Source organism: Malaclemys terrapin, chromosome 8 (assembly GCF_027887155.1).
Source record: "Malaclemys terrapin pileata isolate rMalTer1 chromosome 8, rMalTer1.hap1, whole genome shotgun sequence".
NCBI classification, from domain to species: Eukaryota; Metazoa; Chordata; order Testudines; family Emydidae; genus Malaclemys; species Malaclemys terrapin.
Genome location: NC_071512.1, coordinates 100,135,543 through 100,157,801, shown reverse-complemented (window position 1 = coordinate 100,157,801; position 22,259 = coordinate 100,135,543). Strand labels below are relative to the sequence as shown.

The following is a 22,259-nucleotide window of genomic DNA, read 5'->3' as shown; positions in this document are numbered from 1 at the left end:
TTTATCGGATTTCTACTATACATCAATAGGTACTCAGATTTGAAAATCCCTAGCCAACCCAGCACCAGTAACAAAACCAAAATGTTTAGCGAACATAACAGTCTGAATTTAGTCTTGCCTTCCTACACACCAACAGAAGCATCTCAGTAACCTACTGCACATCTCTTTCAGAATATAGGCAAAGTTTTAAAGTACCATCAGAAGGGAGGCAGACTTCACATATATTGTGTATTGCAACAAACAGCGCAAACACCTGTGCTCCCTAGCTCCATACACTCACCCTCAAATAAAATGTCAGGACAATGTTAGATTTAAACTTACAGGGCAGATCTTCAGATAGCATAAATGGGTGCAGTTCCATGAACTTCAGAAGTTTGAGGGCCTTAGTGGGAATTAAGGGGTATATAGGCCTTAAGATGCCCTTCAGCACGGGAGAACAAACATACATACTATTCTTAATGAATAAAATTATGTGGTCACTGTAACAATTATGATGTCCTTAACTATTTATTTCCTTAATTTGAAGTGCTTGCATTTTGTAAATGATATGATAGGTAACTACATTACTGTCATTTAGCAACCCTAGCTGGTTTGTGACACACAAGTGGAACAACAGTGCTTCCTAGTCTCTTGACTATTTAAAGAGTATACCATACCAAGTCCTAGAGATGGGAGAAGTGCCAAGTGACACTGACCCAGACCTGAGGAAGAGCTCTGTGGAGCTTGAAACCTTCTCTTTTTCACCAGCAGAAGTTGGTCCAGCAAAAGATATTACCTCAGCCCTGGTCAGTCTCTCTAAGGGACTCTGAGCCAGTCTGTGATGCAGTGACATAGAGGTAAAAACAACGAGGAGTCCTTGTGGCACTTTAGAGACTAACAATTTTATTTGGGCATAAGCTTTTGTGCGCTAAAACCCACTTCATCAGATGCATGGAGTGGAACATACATTAGGGAGGTATAAATACACAGCATATAAAAAGATGGGAGTTGCCTTACCAAGTGGGGGGTCAGTGCTAACAAGCCAATTCTCCCATGCACTCCCGTGCACAGCTGGGTTACTCCAAAAAGAAAAGAGTGTTAGCACGTATAGCGTTATTTCTATATTCCACAGGTCAGACTTGAGCATTTTGTAAATTAATATCCATGAGCCTGATTCATCCCTATTGTAACTGCACTGAAATGAATGGAGTTACAACAGGAGTGAAGTGGGATCCCATCTTTTAAAGAAATACAAACATTAGCAGGTCTCAGTCTTCTCACTTATACCTATTTTACATCCCTACATCAATATAGTCAGCCATGCTGTAAATAAGAATAGAACCAGGTCCAAGGTTTGACAATCTATGATTGTAGAGGGAGCTTTGGATATTAACTGATGGGCATAACGTCCATTTAAAGAAAATACATTCCTTAATTAGCCTTGTCCGGCTGTAAATTGCCAGCGATATTATTTTGAGCAATCCGTTGACACAGACCTATCAGAAAATTTTCCACTCACAAAATGTCCTCTATAAAAATAAATCTGATTATGATCGGACCAGAAATAGGTGCCTAAAATTACTGTCAAAACAGAATCAAAAGGATGAGTTGGCTTCCTCTCTATATTTTCCGCTCTATTTATCTTGCTCACTCCTATGTAAACTCACTATTACAAACTCTGCTAATGCCACTGTTTGCAAGAGCTAGCCTCACAATTCATGCAAACCTGTTTATACAGGTGGTACATCATTTCACTCAGAATGGATTCTACTGATCTGAGTAAAAACTACAGGAAAGGACAACATTACAAAAGGGATTCATAAAGCTAGAGTGGGATGCACAGTAAACAAGCAATTTGGCACTTGGTTGTAAAGTCAAATGGGAAAGTGTTCTTTTTAATTACCAAATAAGACAAGACAATTTCTAGACTGGAAAATGCATAACAAACGGAGTTCTGCAGAGTAATAATAAAAACAAGAGACAACCACTTGGTAAGAGAAAGTGTTTTAATGGGTCCATCAGACCTCACACAGATGCCAATCCACCACTACTTGTTTTTCAAAATGTTTCTCTCTCTATATATCTGGGAAAGGCTCCGCACCCAACTGATAGTCAACAGAGAACAAGTCAGTTACCATGGCACTAAAACATGCAGTAACTGCAAAATATCCTCTACTTTGTTCAGCACCCAGGAGGACTACCACCAATCTATGGGCCAAATCGGGCAGAAGCAACAAGATCCTCCTTCAGACTCAGACTATGCAACTGCAAAAGCAGTGTTAACATGATTATAATGCCAAAAACAGTCCTACACACAGAGAGACTTTGTGAATTTTATTCTCTCATTCCCTGCAGTCGGAATAACCTGTAGTTAATATTCTTACATATTGGTAATTCACATGTGTACATCTCTCTCTCACACACACACACCTTGCCCACTTCCCTCCACCACTCCTGTCCCAAAGGAACTACAGAATGATCTCTGCAATTTTCTGAAGAAGCTAGTACTGAGATGACAGTCACTTTATACTCTAGCACTAGTACAAATCTGTATGTTGTTTTGCCACTGTTCAGGGACAGTCGGAATTTGGCCTTATGGTATGAGGAAATCCAACAATATCGTCCCTTCCTTTCATAAGCTAGTGGGCACAGTAGTTTTGAGTGGTATGTAGTACAAAGTTTGTTTCAATGAACAAAACACCACAGCCCCAAAACACAACAGATCCCTCTGTTCCCCTCAAGGCTGCCCCTCTCTGGGAATTCTAATGCTCATTCCTTCTTTGTTTCATTTCTATTTCCAAAATATAAATTAAGTAATGAGCCAAAGGGTATCTGAAGCATAATTAGCAATGAGCTGATGGACTTATCAGCCCAGGTGAAAGTACATGACAAGCACAATACATGCCAGAGGTCACTTGAATACAATGTTTGTATGGGTCATGGGAACAATGACACCATCTGAAGAGGGGAATTCCAATCTGGAAATTTCTTAGGCTGGAACATGGCAAAGCCGAACCTGTGACAAAAGCCAAGGAGCCCAATATGACAGCCAGGGGCTCCGAAGTCTATGTCTACCTTATAAATGGTGCTACTGAGTTTGTGACCAGTTAGAAACATAATTGGCCCTAAACATGGTTTGTGCCCTCAAACAACATAGTTAATATTTTTAATAACCATGGGAACTAACCAAGTGTTGCCCTTACCAGCAGCCTAGGCTGACAGATGTCTTCCTGCAACAAGGTCATAATAGTTATATTTCTTTGCAGATGAGACCTCCTGACCTCTCAGCTTTCCATGTGGCAGGACATCCCAGAATGCACCATGCTATGTATTGTTGCTCTTTGTCCACCCTCTGGCGCTCTGTCCCCTATGGATCCCCTCTTTTTAGTGCCACAGATTTTCCCAGAATGCACAAACAAAAATAGGGAGTGTGGTAGGTGAGAGTGCACGGACATGGTCAGTGCATGTTTGTGTTGTGAAGAAAAAAAAAAGCTGCTGTGTAGGCACAATTTACCCATTCTTGGAGTAACCAGGAAAGATGTGGATGTCGTGACCTGGTTATAGTTTTGTGTTTTGTTTTTTTTAAATCACAGCTGTTTGTCTAGTGCAGACAGGGCCCTAATGGCAAAAAGAGGTCTCTGCTCTCTTCAGCAAAGAATGTGGCTTGATATCGTAAGAACCACTTCACACACAATCATTCCCCACACTAGCACATCTGGGAATGCTTCAGGGACAATCCTGTGTCCTTCATCTTATAGACCCATAGACTCATAGACTCTAAGGTCAGAAGGGACCATTATGATCATCTAGTCTGACCTCCCACATGATGCGGGCCACAAAAGCTGACCCACCCACTCCTGGAATAATTCTCTCCCTTGACTCAGTTGTTGAAGTCCCCAAATCATGATTTAAAGACTTCAAATCGCTGAGAATCCTCCAGCAAGCGACCCCTGCCCCGTGCTGCGGAGGAAGGCGAAAAACCTCCAGAGTCTCTGCCAATCTACCCTGGAGGAAAATTCCTTCCCGACCCCAAATATGGCAATCAGCTGAACCCCGAGCATGCGGGCAAGATTCTCTAGCCAGAGCCTCTGGAAAAAGTTCTCTGTAGTAACTTTTAATATCCCATCATTGACCATTGTTACTAATTACCAGTGATGGCACGATATTGACCTATTGACTAAAATCACTTTATCCCATCAAACCATCCCCTCCATGAACTTATCAAGCTTAATCTTAAAGCCAGAGAGGTCTTTCACCCCCACTGTTTCCCTCGGAAGGCTGTTCCAAAACTTCACCCCTCTGATGGTTAGAAACCTTTGTCTAATTTCAAGCCTAAACTTCCCAACTGCCAGTTTATATCCATTTGTTCTCGTGTCCACATTAGTACTGAGCTGAAATAATTCCTCTCCCTCCCTGGTATTTATCCCTCTGATATATTTAAAGAGAGCAATCATATCCCCCCCTCAGCCTTCTTTTGGTTAAGGTAAACAAACCGAGCTCCTTGAGTCTCCTTTAATACGACAGATTTTCCATTCCTCGGATCATCCTAGTGATCATCATCTTCCACATGACTGAAAATAATTTAATCTGATTAAAATGTAGAACGCAGACCATCAGCAGGTGGTGTTGGAGGTTTAGCTGAAGTTGTCATTCACTCCATCCTTGTTGGTGAATTAGCATGTTAGTAAGTGATCAGGAATTAGGAAACTAATTAACTAGTCTTTAATACCAGTGCACAATAGAGAGAAAGTGGGTAAGGTAGTATCTTTTATTGGACTAACTTCTGTACCTTTCCCAGACCTGAAGACAAGCTCTGTGTAAACTTGAAAGTTTGTCTCTTCCACCTACTGAAGTTGGTCCAATAGAAGATATTACCTCACCTACTTTGTCTCTCTAATATCCTGGGACCCAACCCAGCTACAACAACACTGTAAAGTACACAGTCACATGTTGCACCACATGTGATTCAGCTTCTATTGGCTGTTCCCCTCTTAAATTGATCATTTCATAAATACTAGCTGTGTTAATCTCAGTCATATTGAAAAAAGGATTAGTAACATCACAGACTTATTTCTTTGTCAAGTTGTCTCATCCTTGTTTAGCTTGGGACAAAAAGTGCAGACAGACAACCAGAATACTGCTATTTATAATTTGTGATAACTACTGATTTGCTTCCGCCCCATTCTCCCAACGTATGGAGAGCAGTGGGATCTGAGAGGTTTGGTTCAGACCCACCACCAGATACAATATAGTCATTGTCAATGATAGCAAAATATTTTTCGAGACTTTGAATTGCCAGTCATTATAGAAAAACCAAGAGAAGCCTTCTCTACTCCCTAGTGAAAATTCCACTCAACCCTATTTGAATCCTGCATGGTCTCTCCTGGTTTCTATTTTAGAAGCATTAACCCCAATGGCCAGTAGATCAATTGTTCTGTTCCTAAGTCTAGTTGTCCAACTGGAACCAATGACAGATTTTTCACTGAAAATTTTCACGAAAGCTCTTTTCCTATTGGACAACTAATTAACATTAGACCATATTCATTAGAACAGGTCTGTTGACCTTTAGTCAATTGGCACCTCTTCAGCAAAATAATAATGTACTGGAATCTGCATTCTGCTTCTTCCCTCTTTTTGTCATATGGCCCTGGATGAGATATTGGAATGATTTTACAAGAGTGATTTTACTGAAGTGAACCAAGAAAGAACAAATATATTGCATTCATATTCACCATGCAAAGAGATAGTCCAAGTAGCAAGGCAAGAGATGTTGTAGCTTGTAATAAGGTTAAATGCAACCTTGGTATAAGCAGGAACAACTTCACTGCAGTCAATGGAGCTTACATTAGGGTTGAATTTGGCTCATACTTCTCAGTGGAGTACAGCATGAGGCTTATAATGAGATAGCAAAGGGATTGAGGGGGATTAACTATAAACAGAAATAAATCTTGCAGGCCAACTGCTTAACTGTGCAAACACAAAAGTGCCCTACTCAGCAAGCTTAAGTTGTTAGATCAATACAATAGCGCCCAAGACATAAGCAGATACATATTTAAAATAGGACAATTGCATCGTTGATGCAAAACCATTAATTTACAGGGTTTCTGACTGAAAGACTGTAAAAACATCCATGCCTTGTACATGTAATCACTTTTATTTTGCCTGCACGTTTTTTTATATATACATCTTAATGTAAAGAAAAGCCTGTTAACTTATGTAAAAGAAGATATTGTATTTTATTTAATTAAACATAAGGGATTATTATTCTGCTTCTGAAAAAAATATATTCTATAATTTTTTTGTGATCATTCCAGATGAAAGTACATCTTTGAGCTTTTATTAAAGAAATATAGTAACAACAACAATATTAAGCACTTACATACCAAGATAGGGCAAAACTGGAATCTCTAATCTGAATCCCCTTGAATTATGAGGGGCTTTGGGTTCAAATCCCTATATCCCAACCAGTCTCTGTGGTTTTGGCTCTAAGTTGAAGGGGACTGTTTTCCAGTTCTAGTTTGGATGCAGTCTAAATCTCATGAGACCAACCAAAAATGGCAGAGATATTACAAGATCAGCTGATTTTATATTTCTGCCAATTTTGATTGAAATCTCATGAAAACAGCTAGACTATAACCTCACCCATAGCCCTGAATCAGTCTCAGACCAACCCCCGGAACCTCAGCCCATACCTTTTCAGATCCATATATCACTTTCTCAGCCCATCGCTACTTATATAACACTTTATATTTCCAAAGCATTGAATAAACATTAACTAATCAAAGTTTGCTAATGAATGTCAATATTAAGGATAAACAGAAGTCTTTATATAGATTGGCCCCAGACCCACAGATTTACATTTTCACCTACTGAAAAAACTACACAAAGCTACTTTCCAGTTCTGACTGGTTTTCTTAGTTTATATCCCTACTACATTTTATATATAGTCATTCAAAATTATGCCATTTACTTAGAAGGGTTTAATATATGTGAGGCACTGTTGCCAACTCTCGCAATTTTATCATGAGTCTTTTGATATTTGGGGGTTTTAAGCTCCAGCTCTTGTAGTCATTTTATCATGTGAAAATTTCAAGTAATTTAAAAAAAAAATTAGTACATTTCTAGCTCTCGTGGTTGCGGAGAAAAAGCTTGTAAATGTGAACCAGAAAAGCTCAAAAACCAGAAAAAACACACACAAAAAGAGACAGACCCTCAAAATTATTATTTTTTAAAATCTTGGGATACATAATCTTATGTTTTTTTAATGCTTGGGGTTGGCAGTCCAGGTGATGAAGTGAACTAGGACTGTAACCACCTTCAGAGCCAGAGGAAGAAATTCCGCTATCCCTGCTTCCACCAGTGATTCATCAGTGTTTAAAGAAGTGGGGTTTGTTTGGAAGGTGGAAGAGTTGAGTCTACTTAACCTGATGCCCTTGCCTGGGTGTGACTAGAGAAGAAATTCAGAGACTGCCCAAACAACATCCCAGTGAGAACTTCAGTGTAGACAGCTGAGGAAGCTGTATTTTGAAGCTCTCCCAGTTTCTCTTGATGTGTGTGTCAAACAGCTATTTAAAAAATTGGGTCACAGTCCTCAGAGGTCTTAAGTTACAGGTTTGATTTAACAAAAATACACAGCACCAAAGAAAGGACTCAGTTACAAAGGAAAACTCCTATTGTACTCTACATACTCAGATTTAATTGTTTTTGTACTATTTCTTCCCTCTCTGTCCCATGCCAGGTACTCCTTAGCCAGGGTTCAATGAGACAAATACCTCTGCACAGAAAATGCCAGTGCTGCTTCCTGAACAAGGAGCAAGAAGGTGCTGATTTACAGAACCACCTGCTTCTTCTCCCTAAGAAGGGCCCCTCTGGGACACTATAGTTCGCCTTGGCTCAGCAGCTTAGCCCATGTTAGCTTTCCCTAAAGGATTTACTTAAGATGTAGAAGTTGTGGGACTCTCCTTGAACTGCAGTGTGATTAAAACAAGTTGTGTGTGACTTATAGAAGATGACTGGTTATCAATACTCTGACCATTCACAGTACAGTCAGAGAAATGGCATACCTAAGAAAACAGCCTGGCTCCGTTCAAATGCCCATCCTTCCCTCTGCAGGGCAGCCCACACGTAGCCACTAGAATAGCCACTTAGGCCTTGGCTACACTGGCAATTCACAGCGCTGCACTTGCTGCGCTCAGGGGTGTGAAAAAACAGCGAGTGCAGCGCTGTAAAGCGCCAGTGTGATCAGCGCCTGCAGCGCTGCACGCTCGCTCGCACCGCTGCAAGCTATTCCCCTCGGCCGCGGCAGCGCTGTGAATCCGCGAGTGTAGCCAAGGCCTTACAAACTGTTGGCCAGGACTCTTCTACATCCACTGTCACTATACAAACCACTACCTGGGTTATGGACGACGATAATGCTACATAATTAATAAAATACAGAGTATGAATAAAATAATAAGCCTGGCTCTGCCACTAACTTCTTCTTCAACATTTAACTTCTCTTACTCCCCACTTTCCTCCCCTGTAAAATTTGGATAACATTATTTAACTACTTCACAGGGATTCTGTGGGGCTGTATTAGCTAACGTTTGTGCTGTGTTTTGAAGAGGAACCGTTCTATGCAGTGTTCAGTATTAGCTAGCTTACCTTTCAGGGCAGCACAGAAGATCTCTCTCTTCACTAATTGTAGGTATTACTCATACTTGGCACTTTTGTTTACTGTTTTCCCATTTTCAGAGAGACACGAATGTTTTTTTCTCTGTGACATGTATTTTTACCCTTTTACCAGGCTATTTTTGCCTGTTATTTTTCTTCTCCGATCAGGTCCTTTCCTGCCACAGCAATATTTGGGAAACTACCATTAAGGAAAGGCCCTAGCTTATTTGTTTCATAAAACTACTGGCTTGATTTATATTTAATCAGGAACATGGTTGTTCTTTCTTACGTCCCTGGAGCCTAGATGTTTTTTCATTCTCATGACCCAAAGAGTTTTTGATGCTGCAACAATGAGATGCATTTTTATTTAAAAACCCTTTCCTTTTGCTATGTGGGCCAATTTGTTCTTTTGTCAGTCATGATCTTGGCCATTTTGATTTTCTCTCTCTAGATATCAAATGACAGGGGCCTAGTTTTGATAACTAGAGAGTTAAACTGATGTAAATCCACCTGTGATGTTCTATGCCTTGGGGGAGCACCCTGTAACCCCCATATTCCTAATTTATATATAATTGTGATATTGCATATAAAGCATGCCGTGTAAGGTATCAGGGGATCTGCTGAAAGTCACTGTTCTACCTAAATTAAATATGTAGATCATTAGTGCATATGAAGTTATGGGAATTGTGTTGTATGGTTGTCACTAAAACATGCTGTAAGTTGGGGGAATCAGCCAGATATTAGCTCCTCAGAGACAACATCAAGGAAAGTAACCAATGCCAGGGCGGGTGTCAAACCACCATCAACAGCCATTGTCCAGTAAGGGAGTTACAATTCAATGATTCATCTGCATAAGGCCATACCAGGGGAATTGCTCAACCTTGCCTGGGGACTCCGCAATGCCAACCAGACATGCCTGGACCTATGTTCTCCAAGCACATGGTACTGAAGATATAAAACAGAACACAGTGACCCCATGCTTAGCCCTTTTCTCCTCCCCCCACCTACATTGCAAGCAACAAAGACACTCAGAAGACTGAAGACTCCAACAGGGGAGACTGGCCCAGGTTTGAACTATGAACTGCAATATCCAGTGGGGTGAGAAAAACCGCTTAATCTAGATGTTGCCCCGTCTAATAGGGTTGAGAGTTTAGACTGCATGCTTATATTTTATTTTGGTAACCACTCTGACTTTTTGCCTGTCACTTATAATCACTTAAAATCTATCTTTTGTAGTCAATACAAACTTGTTTTACTGTTTATCTTTACCAGCGAGTTTGCCTGAAGTGTTTGGTAAATCTGCTCAGGTTTACAAAGGCTGGTGTATATCCACTTTCCATTGATGAAGTTGCGAAACACTTAATAAACTTGCACTGCTCATGACGGTATATTCCTGAGGTACAAGGCTGGGAGCTGGGGGGATTCAGCTGGTGCCTCTCTCTCTCTCTCTCAGATTCATGAGTGGCTCTGGGAACATTCATGCAATCTAGCTGGGTGTGGGGCTCCAGGCGCTGTTATCACTCAGCACAACCACATGTGGAGGGGTTTGCTGCTTGGCACTAGCAAAGCATTGTGAAAGACAGCCCAGGCTGGAGAGTTAAGGGGGCACAGCGGTCCCACAGTCCCAGGCTGCACCCCGGGGATCCTGTCACACCACTGACTTCATTAGAGTTACTGCTCATATATAGCGGTATGAGGGCAGAATCATGCCCAGTTTATCTTCAGGTCATGCATAACTACTGCATACATTCGTTAAAATAGAGAATTGTATCTTTTTGAGAAACAAGCTGGTAGCAGCATTTAATCTAGAGTAGGTTTTTATAAAGAATTTATCAGAAATATATTAGGAACTTGAAGCTGCGGGAACAGATGACTCTCTCATCCAACATGCATAATTATCTTCTTGGGGAAGTGTATAATTAACATTAAAATATTACAGTTTACAATTATATTAAGCACTATGACATTCTATTTTTATCTCTTTAAAAAGAAAAATTAACTTAGTTATCAGCATTACTTCTTAGAGTCTCCTCCCCATCAGGTGTGCTCCATAGTAACACTATCATTCAAGTGACAACTAATGCAAATGGCTTTTTAAAATATTACATATTTGCCTTCCGGGCAACTACAGCTGGATTGCTTTTTTAAAAAACGGAAACAGCTATTCAGCTTAATTAGTGGTTGTCAAGTTTCAATTTGCCAGCATCCTTTCCACAAAAACAGAATGACATTACTATACCTTATTCACAGCTGTGCAGGAGTGCTGAGAATGTGTCTCTCTCTAACAGTCATCAAAGCTATTAATACCCGCTAAAGGTCTAGCCAGTTTAGCATTGGGAAAACTTCTGTTAGTGGAATAAACTGTACACTTCTAGAACCTTCAGGAAAGTGTACCATTTATTCCAGTAACAGAAGTTTTCCCAGTGTCTGTTTGGCTGCATCCTGAAATCATGTTGGAGTCTAAATATCCTTTGTCCATCTGAATATCAAACCCTTTTTGCCTTTCAATCTGATGCCCAATTTAAAATCTAGGGGTTAGTCTACACTTGAAATGCTACAGTAGCACAGCTGTGCCACAGTGTCACTTCAGCATAGCCACTCACTACAGCAACAGGAGAGGGTCTCCTGCAGGGGTGAAAGTAGAAACAGGGACTTGCCGGTACGGGGCTGGGTTGGGGCCAGCTCTGCCCCTGGAAGGGGCAGGGCCTCGGGCAGAAGGAGCGGTGATGGGAGGAGTCAGAACCAGTCCCGGCACGCCCTGTACCAGTAAGTGCCCTCCCCCTCCCCCGCCGGGGTAGCAGCGGCAGCTGGGGGCTCCAGCAGCAGTTTAAAGGGCCCAGGGCTCAGCCACCGCTACTGCCCCAGGCCCTTTAAACCACTGCCAGAGCCCCCAGCTGCCGCTGCTACCCCAGGGATCTGGCAGCAGGGCTCCGGGGGCTATTTAAAGGGCTGGGGCTCCCACTGCCTCTGCTGCCCTGGGCCCTTTAAATAGCTGCCGGAGCCCCGCCGCCGCTACTCCAGGGCTCTAGGGGCTATTTAAAGGGCCCAGGACTTCCCTGCTTCTACCACCCCGGCCCTTTAAATAGCCCCCGGAGCCCTGGGGTAGCGGCGGCAGGGCTCCGGCAGCTATTTAAAGGGCCCAGGGCAGCAGAGGCAGTGGGAGCCCCAGCCCTTTAAATAACCCCCGGAGCCCCGCTGCTGCTACCCAGGGCTCCAGCAGCGGGCTCTGGCAGCAATTTAAAGGGCCTGGGGCTCCACCCACTGCTAGGAGCCCCAGGCCCTTTAAATTGCCACCTGGGGAAGCCGGGCCACCCCGGTATGCCATACCGGAGCGTACTGGCTTACTTTCACCTCTGGTCTCCTGTCAGTGTAGTTAATCCACCTCCCTAAGAGGTGGTAGCTAGGTTGACCGAAGAATTCTTTCATTGGCCTAGAACTGCCTACATGGGGGCTAAAGCGGCTCTATTATGTCGTTCAGATATGTGGATTTTTCACACCTCTGAGCAATGTATCTGGGTCAACTTAACTTTTGAGGGTAGACCTAACCTTTCTTTCAATGGAGAGTTAAAAATAGTTTCTGGATTGGTGTACACTGAAAAGTTACATTGCCGTACCTATACCTCTCAGGGGTGTGAAAAATCCACACTCCTGAGAGATGTAGTTAAGCCGACCTAGCCACTAGCGCAGATAGTGCTAGGTTGATGGACGAATTCTACCATTGACCTAACTACCACTTCTCAAGGAGTGGGATTACCTACAGTGATGGGAAAACCCCTCCCATCGCTGTATGTGTCTACACTGGAGCGCTGCACCTGTGCCACTGCAGCATTTTAAGCATAGAGAGCCCCAGTTATATCAAATGCTGAATCCCCTTGCTCGTTTTATCATGCTTATAATTATTATTATTATTATTATTAACCATTTTTATTAGGGTAGCATCTAGAGCCAACTGAGAATGGAACGGCAGTGTGCTGGCCATTGTACAAAAACGTAGCAAGAGACCATCCCTGCCCCAAAGTGCTTCCAGTCTAAATAGACAAGACAAACAAAGGGTGGAGGAAATGGATAACATTTAATGTCATATCATTTTTGTGGTTTTTACCTTTAAAAATAAAAAAATAAAACATGACCTATTTTCCTCTCTCCCCGGCTGCTGTGTGAAAGATCCACATGAAGAACAGGGGAAACTGACTAACGGAACGAAGACAAGGTGCTGTCCGATGCACAAATAAACAAATTGAATTTTAAAAAAGAAATGTTTTCTCTAATGTCTTTCTTGTCTGATAATCTTAGGTATTACTTGTAACGATAGCAGGTTATACATTGGTAGGCAGAAGTGTTAATTTTTAGAAGGACACCATCAAGTTTAAAACTGCATTTCTGTATGAAAACTTTGTACTTACTACAGTTACAAGCAACACCTAAGATGATCATGACTGAAAAGTCAGCAAAAACAAACAAAAAACCCAAAACCCGTTTTTCAGTTTGTGCACTTTGAGTGAAAGTTACCGGGTTCTTGTGCTAGCACAGGCTTATATACCATTTAAGTGCCATTAAACCAAAGAATCATTCTCAGCTCAGGCACCCAACCCAAAGAGCTTAAGTAGGACTTAAGTAGTGAATATGAATTGTGGCCCTCTGTGCATGGGTGAATTTCACCTCAGGTGAATGGGCTTAAGGTCCAATTCTCCACTACATCCAAGCACAGCTGCTGCTCTACGGCCTACACTCAATTCTCACACTATGTCTGAGTGGCAGCCCCAGGGAACTGGTTTGAGCTTCCAGATCAGGGCTGAGCAGTTCCAGTGCACAGGAGCAGCCTTAACTTATGCCATGGGCATATAATCACTCAGGGACCGTATGCCAATGGGGGTTTGGGTGAGCTCTACTCCTCCACACCCCTTGCTTTCCTGTCCCAGCAATGTACCATCTTGACACACCCTCCTTCCCCTTTCCCAGGGTGGAGAGGACAGATAGCACAGGAGATGGCAGAGCAGCTTCCACCAGCTTTATGCCAGGGGAGAGTTCCCAATCACAGGGTAAATTCTCCCCTGGCCTTCTCTGGCTGCTATGTGGTATAAATTGGCCTTAGCGAACCAGAGAATCCCAGCTAAGATCTTCAAGTCCCCAGTTTACATTGATCGTTATTCCAGAAAAGGAGAGGTAAAATACAGCTAAGCACTGCTCATTCTGTGATCATTCTGATCCATCATATACGATGATGATGAAAACAAGGAAACACCTGGAAGACAATTTCAATGTCAGTTAGGGTCCTAAATTTGAGGATCTAGGTCTTAGTCTTTCTGTGCCTCAGTTCTCCGAGAAATAGGAATAGCAGCACTTGCCTACCTGTGCTAAGAGAATACAAATATGTAATAAAAGTTTGTCAGGCTCTCAGATATTACAGTAAAGTGAGCCACATATGTATGTGATGGATAGTAAGAAAGAGAACCCAGGAATCTTGAAACCCAACATTCCACTGTTGTCTCACAATTAATTGTCTAACCAACTGGCAAAGTGTGCATTGTTGTGCCCTCCACCTCCAGGGGCTGATCCACAGAAGAGTATAACCTACTTATATCACCAGTTACTGTGTTAGCTAAAATGGAAGAGGTCTAATGCAGATCTTTGGCACAAACCCTGTCTAGGGCTATGAAGATCCTTGGCACAAACCCTGTCTAGTGTGGTGTGCAATATGTTTTTTTCAGCCAAGTTCCGCCAGCAGTTATCCTGATGTAAATGTGTTGTAAATTCAGACTACCACTGAAGTTAGTGGAATTATTCTGGATTTTGGTCACTGAGTGAGTTTGGCCTTTTGTATTTACCTCTGACAGTGTTGCTCTTGAGGTCTGTTGTGTATATATACACATACACACATCTCCATTGTGACATAAACCAATATTCACATAAACATATTAAACATGTGGAAACCAGTTAAAGAATAATAAAACCATTCTTGCACCATCCCTTCCTAAAATCAAAATCACGTCCATTCATTCATACCACATCCCTCTGGATCTATACAATATGCCTTTTCCTGGCTGCTAGGCAACCTGAACACAGTTCTAAGTAGTAGCTGTATGTTTGTTAAGAATGTACAAAGTTACCCCTGTGGTTTATTTATTTTTTTTAAATAATGAGGAAACACCATAACCCCAAATAGAATGGCTTTCCTTTCTGATCAGTAATTAATATCTCTGGGAATACAGAACTGTTTGTCAAGAGACAAGTAATCCTGAAACACACGTACGACAAGGTTATAAATTAGCTTCTTACAAATATGCAGTAGATGAGATTCTTTCTGCCAAGCGGGATTTTTTTTAAATGCCAGTGATATAAATGAATACACTGTAACCAGCTTTTATGAACTATGTTTACAGAGAAATCCTAAAACACAAAATGGTTTATTCATTATCTTTCACCAATTCAATTCAATGCTGGAAAATTCTAATTTAAAGCAATTTATTCAACCCTTTGTACAAAACCACCTTCATAAACAAAAGCAGAATAATATGCTAGATGAGTAAAAATTACAGTGCATACAACAAAGTACGCAGAGAGGTTTTTTTTTTTTTTTTTTTAACTGAATTTAATTATTACATTTCTTATTCCCTCTCAGGGCAAAATATGTCATTTTGCACTCCAGTAACAAAAGTTTTACAAAGCAATTGTATCTTTAAAAGTATTGTTCATGTTTTTGTTCTTTAATATGTTTTCTCCTATTCCCAACCCAAGAGATAAAAACACTATTCACAGATCTCAAATAGGATCATTTATTAAATTCCTGACTCAAACTAGAACAGCTGTGGGGAATCCTTTTATAAGGATTGATTAGGGCCCTCCTTTATTGATCATTACACCTAACTAATCATTAAATCTTAGTGCATAAAATGTGAACTTCCTAAAACACATGCACAGAAATAAGATCTCCATCTTGCAAACACAGATCAATTTCTACTAGACATTTTAATACCAAAGCACATTAGCTAGGTTACAATCGTCTCTGACTGGCAAGCTGTTACGGTCTTTACTGATTGGCACTAGGGTGACCAGACAGCAAATGTGAAAAATCAGGACAGGGGGTAGGGGGGGGTAATAGGAGCCTATATAAGAAAAAGACCCAAAAGTCGGGACTGTCCCTATAAAATCGGGACATCTGGTCACCCTAATTGGCACTCGGAAAAGGTGTGAAATTTTTGAAATCTTTGAAAACAAAAAAGAAAAATCAAAGAAACTACTACTAGTCTGAGCTTCCCGCCAAATTGTCCATTGTTTTGATCAATGTAAGCAAAAGGCAAACCCCATCAGCACCAAGAGGTAGTGGTTCTAGGATAATAATTCTGATTCATAGCAATAAATTATCACTATGAGGTACACTTACTACAGCTGGCTTTCTTCCTCCCCCCATGTTCTGCATGATAGCAGATAAAACTTTTATAGATAGCCACTTGAGTGCCACTACAATTCCAGTCTGCCAAGGACACATCATTCAAAAGGGCTTCATGACTGTCAAACTGAAAAAGATGGTAGAGCAGAGAACATTATATGTCCCTAACAACACTGCTCCACGAAATTTGATACTCAAAGGAAACTCAAGGGGTTCTTTAAATAATTACCTCATCCTTCTTACTGTAGGAAATAATTTTGTGTTACAACTGATCAAGTAAGAGTTGCTGTTAAGTTTCATTGGCCTTAATTTAAATAAAAAGAAAAACATTAGCATGACCTTGTCCGGAAAGCCACTAATTAAAACAGTGAAATTTCCAATGAGATTTCATTTAATCCAGAATACCACATGCCTGGCCATTGTCTATATTAGCCAAACTCAGACCCATAATCCTCTACTGGAATAGCTCCATCAGGGCCAGAAGCCTCTAGTTTCAACAAGGCTCAGTTGGTTTTAACTACTGTGTTGTTTAACTCTCCGACAAAGCCTTACAAAGCTGCTATTAGTTCTAACCCAGTGCACCTGCACCCATGGAGAGCTGCTGGTGTAGACACATCTGTATAGTGAATGTGCTCTTTCAAGTTAAGTGATAGAATGGTGTTGATGCCCCAAATCAGTCACGGGCTACTTTCACAGCTAATGCATTTAGGATGAAATTCATTCCCAGGCAGAAGGTCAGCACAAGAGCTAGGCACCATTTAAGTCCCACTTAAGACCTCAAAACAGGATTTAAGTCATGTGTAGGTTTTGTGCTGACTCTGCACAGTGATAAATTTCACCCATTGTTATCCAAAGACACTGTCAAGGTAAAAAGTCATGGGCCTGATTCTCCTCTGCCTTACGTCTCATGTAATGTTTTGCACCCACTTCACAAAGATGTAAACAACTGCACAAGATTCAAGGCACTGGAGAATCAGGTCCCACAAATTTCAAAATAAGATATCTTATTTCCTTTGTTACTAATAAACTTTGCATTACTAAAACAAAGAATTTTCCAATTATTTTTCAAGATGTAAACTGTTTACTTTTTGCCCTTCATAGTTAACAGCCGATTTCAGTTTTGTTTATAGTCAGTTTCACCCATTGTTCTGCTTCTCATGCACGAATACAAAGAAAAGCCTGACCCTGTTCCCTCATTCACATTGAGTAGTATCTTTCTCTGCATATGGTCCCATTGAAATCAATGGGGAGTGGTACCATCAGTATTTAAACAGATTAGAGTCTAATGTAGGCTCTGTAAATCAATTTTTAAAAAGAAAAGAAGCAAAATTAACACCAGGAGATACATTTACAAGAAAACAATTCCTTTCATCCACCTACGAGCACTCAGTTGCATTTTGTGCCTTGTAAGGGCTCAGATTTTGGTCTGTTAATAGCCACCAGTACCATGCTTTGTTTAATGCTTACATTCAAGTTACAGATTCAGGTTTATGACAAGAGCAAATGAGCTCAAAACAGGTTGAAATATTAAGTGGTTTTAAAAGGTACCTACTTAAAATTTTTGTTAAAACTCTTAAGTTATGGTTCATATTACGGATCTGTGAAAGGGATATAAAAATAAAAGCACGTCACCCTGGAATTGTTAAGTACTTAATTTTTCATTTTAAATCAACATACATTAATGTTGTTGATACTCGAATATTACAAATCCTACTATTTTAGTGACTTCTCTCTGAAAAAGCAACATAGTATATTATCTCTTTTCAAGTTTAAGGCTTTTCCAGAAGAATTCAAACATTTATTTAAAACTTTTGATTAATTCTAAATTTTATTTAGAATGTTCTTGATAAACCTCACATAACTTTATAGAGTTTGCCTTCCTTTTACAAACTTCATTAACAGCAGGGACATGATGTCCTGTAATAAAGTCAAACACAGGAGGAGAAACATGTTTAATTTGGTAATGGCTTTAAACTCTGACACATCCTCATAACCCAAATACTAAATCAAATAATTTCACAGCTAGATCTGTGCCAACCTATATATCAGTTTTATTTTATTACCAAAATCTAGCAACATGGCAAAGATTGTATTGCTATTAAATCTGTTGTACCTTGCAGCTGGATACATAAGAGATCAAATTAATTATATATTTACTATGGAAAATGCTTTAGTTAAAAAAAAATCCTCTGATTAGATGCCCACTCTCAAATCAGGACAGCAGCAGTTCAGAATGATGTGCTTTGTACAGTGGTATATTTTAATCTAGAAACTAAAGGATTAGTTATGAATCCATTGCATATGGATTAATTAGAACACTGTGCATCTGCCATTTTTCTATTGGCTAGAAATGTCTGGAAAATGACAACACATTGTTTCAACTAACCTTATATCCGGTGCCTCTGTTTAATTAGTCTGGAGACAAAGCTATACAGAGAACCATTTTAAGCTGCTGCAGCTGGCTCTCTGGAATTTGGTTTGATAGCTGCCCTTCTCTCTCCATTTGATATCTTTTTCACGTGTTTAATACAAATGGGAGTATTTTGCTAGGGAATTCCAAGTGGGTGCTTTCTAATTCTTCAAAACACAAAAGCCTGAGCACAGCTTTCCAACACAGTTTGAATGCAAATTTTCTGGGGTATCTGAAAGGTTAAACACTATCAGGGTCAATTTTGCTGCATAAATGAATTTGAAGTCATCTGTCACATGTAATAAAAAAATGTTTCTAAAACATTTACACTTCATAAAAGAAACATGATGAACTCATAGCATGGTTGCTTAGTTGTAGCCCTGTGCTGTACTCTGTAGTTCAGGAATCTTAGATATTTTGCTGACTTGACAGTGAAATTCTGGCTCATTACAGAAATTATATGACTGGGTTTTTGTATGAATCTCTCCTTCTAGTTGACATTTGATGTGGTTTCACCAGAGCTGTCTTTTAGCACCCTTTAACGGAGTGGCACTCACCTCTTGCAAGTGCCCCCTGGCCATGTGCATGTGCCTGTACTCTCTTTCAGTTTATGGTGACCCTGTCAGCGGTTTCAATGACTCAGCCCTCTAGCTGAGTCCCACACAATCTGTAGATAATACAAACAAAATGACCCCCTTCCCAGACAATCCAACAGAGACCTATCGCAAGGCCTCTCAGTCTTTATACAGTCCCAGGCTTGGTATCGAGCTGTACCCCCAGGCCTTCTTCTCTGGAGGCAATGGTTTTGCCCACTCTGAGACTTTCTGGCCCCAGCTCTCCAGCTGGGCCACTAACAGTTCAGGACCCCTTCCAGTGGTGTGTCAAATATTCAGGCCACTTCCCCAGTGGCTAATGGCCACTTCCCGCGCAGTCTCTCTAGGTCGCTTGGATTGCTTCTCTACTGCCCTTTTTCTGTGACAGGTGCGATAAGTAAGGCTACGATTTAGTCATGGGTATTTTTAGTAAAAAAGAAGTCATGGACAGGTCATGGGCAATAAACAAAAATTGATGGCCTGTGACTGGGCCATGACTTTTACTAAAAATAGCCCTGACTAAATCTTCGGGGGGGGGGGGGGGGGAGGGAAGGCGGTACTGCTCTGGGGGGAACTGGGAAGCTGCTGCTGGGGGTGGGAACCAGAGGGCCAGCTGCACCGGCTGCTGGGGGGCGCCCCCAGGAGCGCTGCTCAGGCAGCCACACCGGCCGTTGCTCAGGCAAACCCTGGGGCCAGCCACACCGGCCGCTGTAGAAGTCATGGAGGTTGCAGAAAGTCACAGAATTCATGACTTCCGCGACCTCCATGACAGACACGAAGCTCTAGTGATAGGACCCAGAGGCCTCCAGCAGGGAACCTCTGAGCCTGGTATACCGTGTCACACGCCCTCACTCCCTCTAGCTATGTGTGGGAGGACCCTCAGTAGTTGGAGTGAATTCACTTGTTTCTGCTCAGCAGTGCAATATTGCAGGAAAATGCAAATATATTTGGTGGATATGAGCTGATCAGATTTAATGTCTCCAAGTGTGGGGAAAAGATACAACCACACAAAACCCCATGAATAATAAACCTAGAATAATCCAGGATTTACTTTCAAAAAGCCAAATGCTTCAAATTATTTTGTTCTTAGCATTTATGATTACTTTTTCTGATATATCTTTGCTCAGGTTTAAATAAAATATTTGGCAAGTGCCAGCACTTACCCAGATCTGCAGTTTCACCCGCTTGTCATTCCTGTAAACAGTTTTCACTTTGAAGTCAATTCCGACTGTGCTAACAAAAGCTGGTGTGAAAGTGTCATCAACGTATCTGAAGAGGAAGGACGTTTTGCCCACACTGCTGTTGCCAATGATCAGGAGTTTGAACATATAATCGAAATTTTGGTCTGAAGCATCATTGTGTCTGTATCTGGCATCTGTTACTGAAGCCATCTAAGAAAATGACAATGACACAGAGCAAATTTAAGAGTAGTTTAGTGTTAACTGTCCTCAACTCAGCACCTCATACTTAACACGTATCCCTTCTTTCTGAAGCATTTTATTTAAGTAGGGAAAAATACACTTCGAAATCATCTATGTGGAGCCTAATTTTTAGCTCCCATCATGTACCAGTGCATGTAGAGACCGCTCTAGCCCACTGCTGGGAGCCTTAATCAGGAATATTCGGGGGGGGCTTCCCCACACACAACACATACTAAAAAAGCAAACAGGGGGCCCCAAGCAATTGCTTAATCTTCCTATGCATAGCACCAACACTGAGAGCATGTGTAATTTTCAAGCCCAGGCCATAAATGTGATGCACAGATCTGGATTCATCAAAGGGATAAATTGGTGATTTTAGGTTTTTCAACTCTTAACAGAGAAACAGCATTCTTACTCAAAATTACAGAGTACTTCAATAAGCTGCTGAGAACTGAAATCTCCATTACAATGCACTAGCTTGGCAGCTGGGACAATTCATTTAGGCAGCCACGGTGGGTAGGTAAACAGAAATAGTTTCATTAACGACTACAAGAGAAAACTAGAATTTCCTAAATACCAAACTGTGTTAGCTGTGCTGGTTGTCTATCACTAGAGAGGATCTTTTAAAGTTTCCTACAAATATTGGGGGGGGGGGGGGAGAGAGGGGGAAGTCTCACTAAGTCCATCCATTATTTATCCACGTTCAAAATAGTAATTAATATAAATGGCATCTGTGTGGAATGGAATAGCTTAGAGGAACTGTCCATGGCATTTATTTATTTATTTATTATTTATTGTGACCGATTATACTACCCCTTTGGGTAGAGGTCAGGGGTGGCTCTATGTTTTGTGTTGCCCCAAGCACGGTAGTCAGGCGGCTTTTGGCGGTGCGCCTGCGGGAGGTTCTCTGGTCATGCGGATTCGGCGGTGCGCCTGCGGGAGGTCCGCTGGTCACGCGGATTCGGTGGCATGCCTGCGGGAGGTCCGCCGCTGCCGTGCCATCAGCGTCCCTGCCACCGAATTGCCACCGAAGCCACGGGACCGGCGGACCTCCCACAGGCATGCCGCCGAAAGCCACCTGCCTGCCGCCCTCACAGCGACCGGCAGGCCACCCCCCGCGGCTTGCCACCCCAGGCACGCGCTTGCTGTGCTGGAGCCGCCCCGGTAGAGGGATACTGGCCCTGGGGCCAACTGAGAACAGTTACTTAAAACCCCCTCCTTCTCCTGTGCTCCTTGGTAGGATTTAGTGACCATGCAGAAAAAGTTTAAATTATCTGAAAAGTCAAGGTAGCTGGAACTCATCAGGCAACCATAGCTCACTGCTTTAACTTACAAGGCAGGAAAAGAGACACAAGGTGGGAAAGGTAATACCTTCTATTAGACCAGCTTCCGCTGGTGAGAGCGAGCTCTCGAGCTTACACAGAGCTCTTCTTCAGGTCTCCTGGGACTAACACAGCTACATCACCACTGCATAAGGCAGGAAAAAACAAGCAGGGGCTGCTCTGACCAGAGAAGGAGACTGTGGAAGCTCAGTCAGAAAAGAGGTTTCTGTTTATCTTTTCATTGCTGCTCATGGGCGTAGACAACTGGGGATGTGGGCCAAGCTTTAGCCTCTCCAAAAATTTAAGGACTGCATCAATAAAGGAAACATTGACTTTGGAACAGAAGTTTGTCCGCTTTTGATAAAGTGAGATAAACAAATGTAGTCATGTATCAGAGAGTAGCCGTGTTAGTCTGGATCTGTAAAAGCAGCAAAGAGTCCTGTGGTACCTTATAGACTAGCAGACGTATTGGAGCATGAGCTTTCGTGGGTGAAT

The 22,259-nt window shown here is 41.7% G+C and overlaps 1 protein-coding gene across 2 annotated transcripts in view; it reads right to left on the bottom strand.

Moving 5' to 3' along the window:
- The window catches only part of RAB3B (RAB3B, member RAS oncogene family), a 135,605-nt gene that overhangs the window by 92,166 nt on the left and 21,180 nt on the right, over window positions 1-22,259 (bottom strand). For both annotated transcript variants that reach the window (XM_054037860.1, XM_054037862.1), the window contains one exon: window positions 20,185-20,412. In XM_054037860.1, coding sequence (XP_053893835.1) covers window positions 20,185-20,412 — 228 coding nt within the window. The remainder of the gene's footprint in view (window positions 1-20,184; window positions 20,413-22,259) is intronic.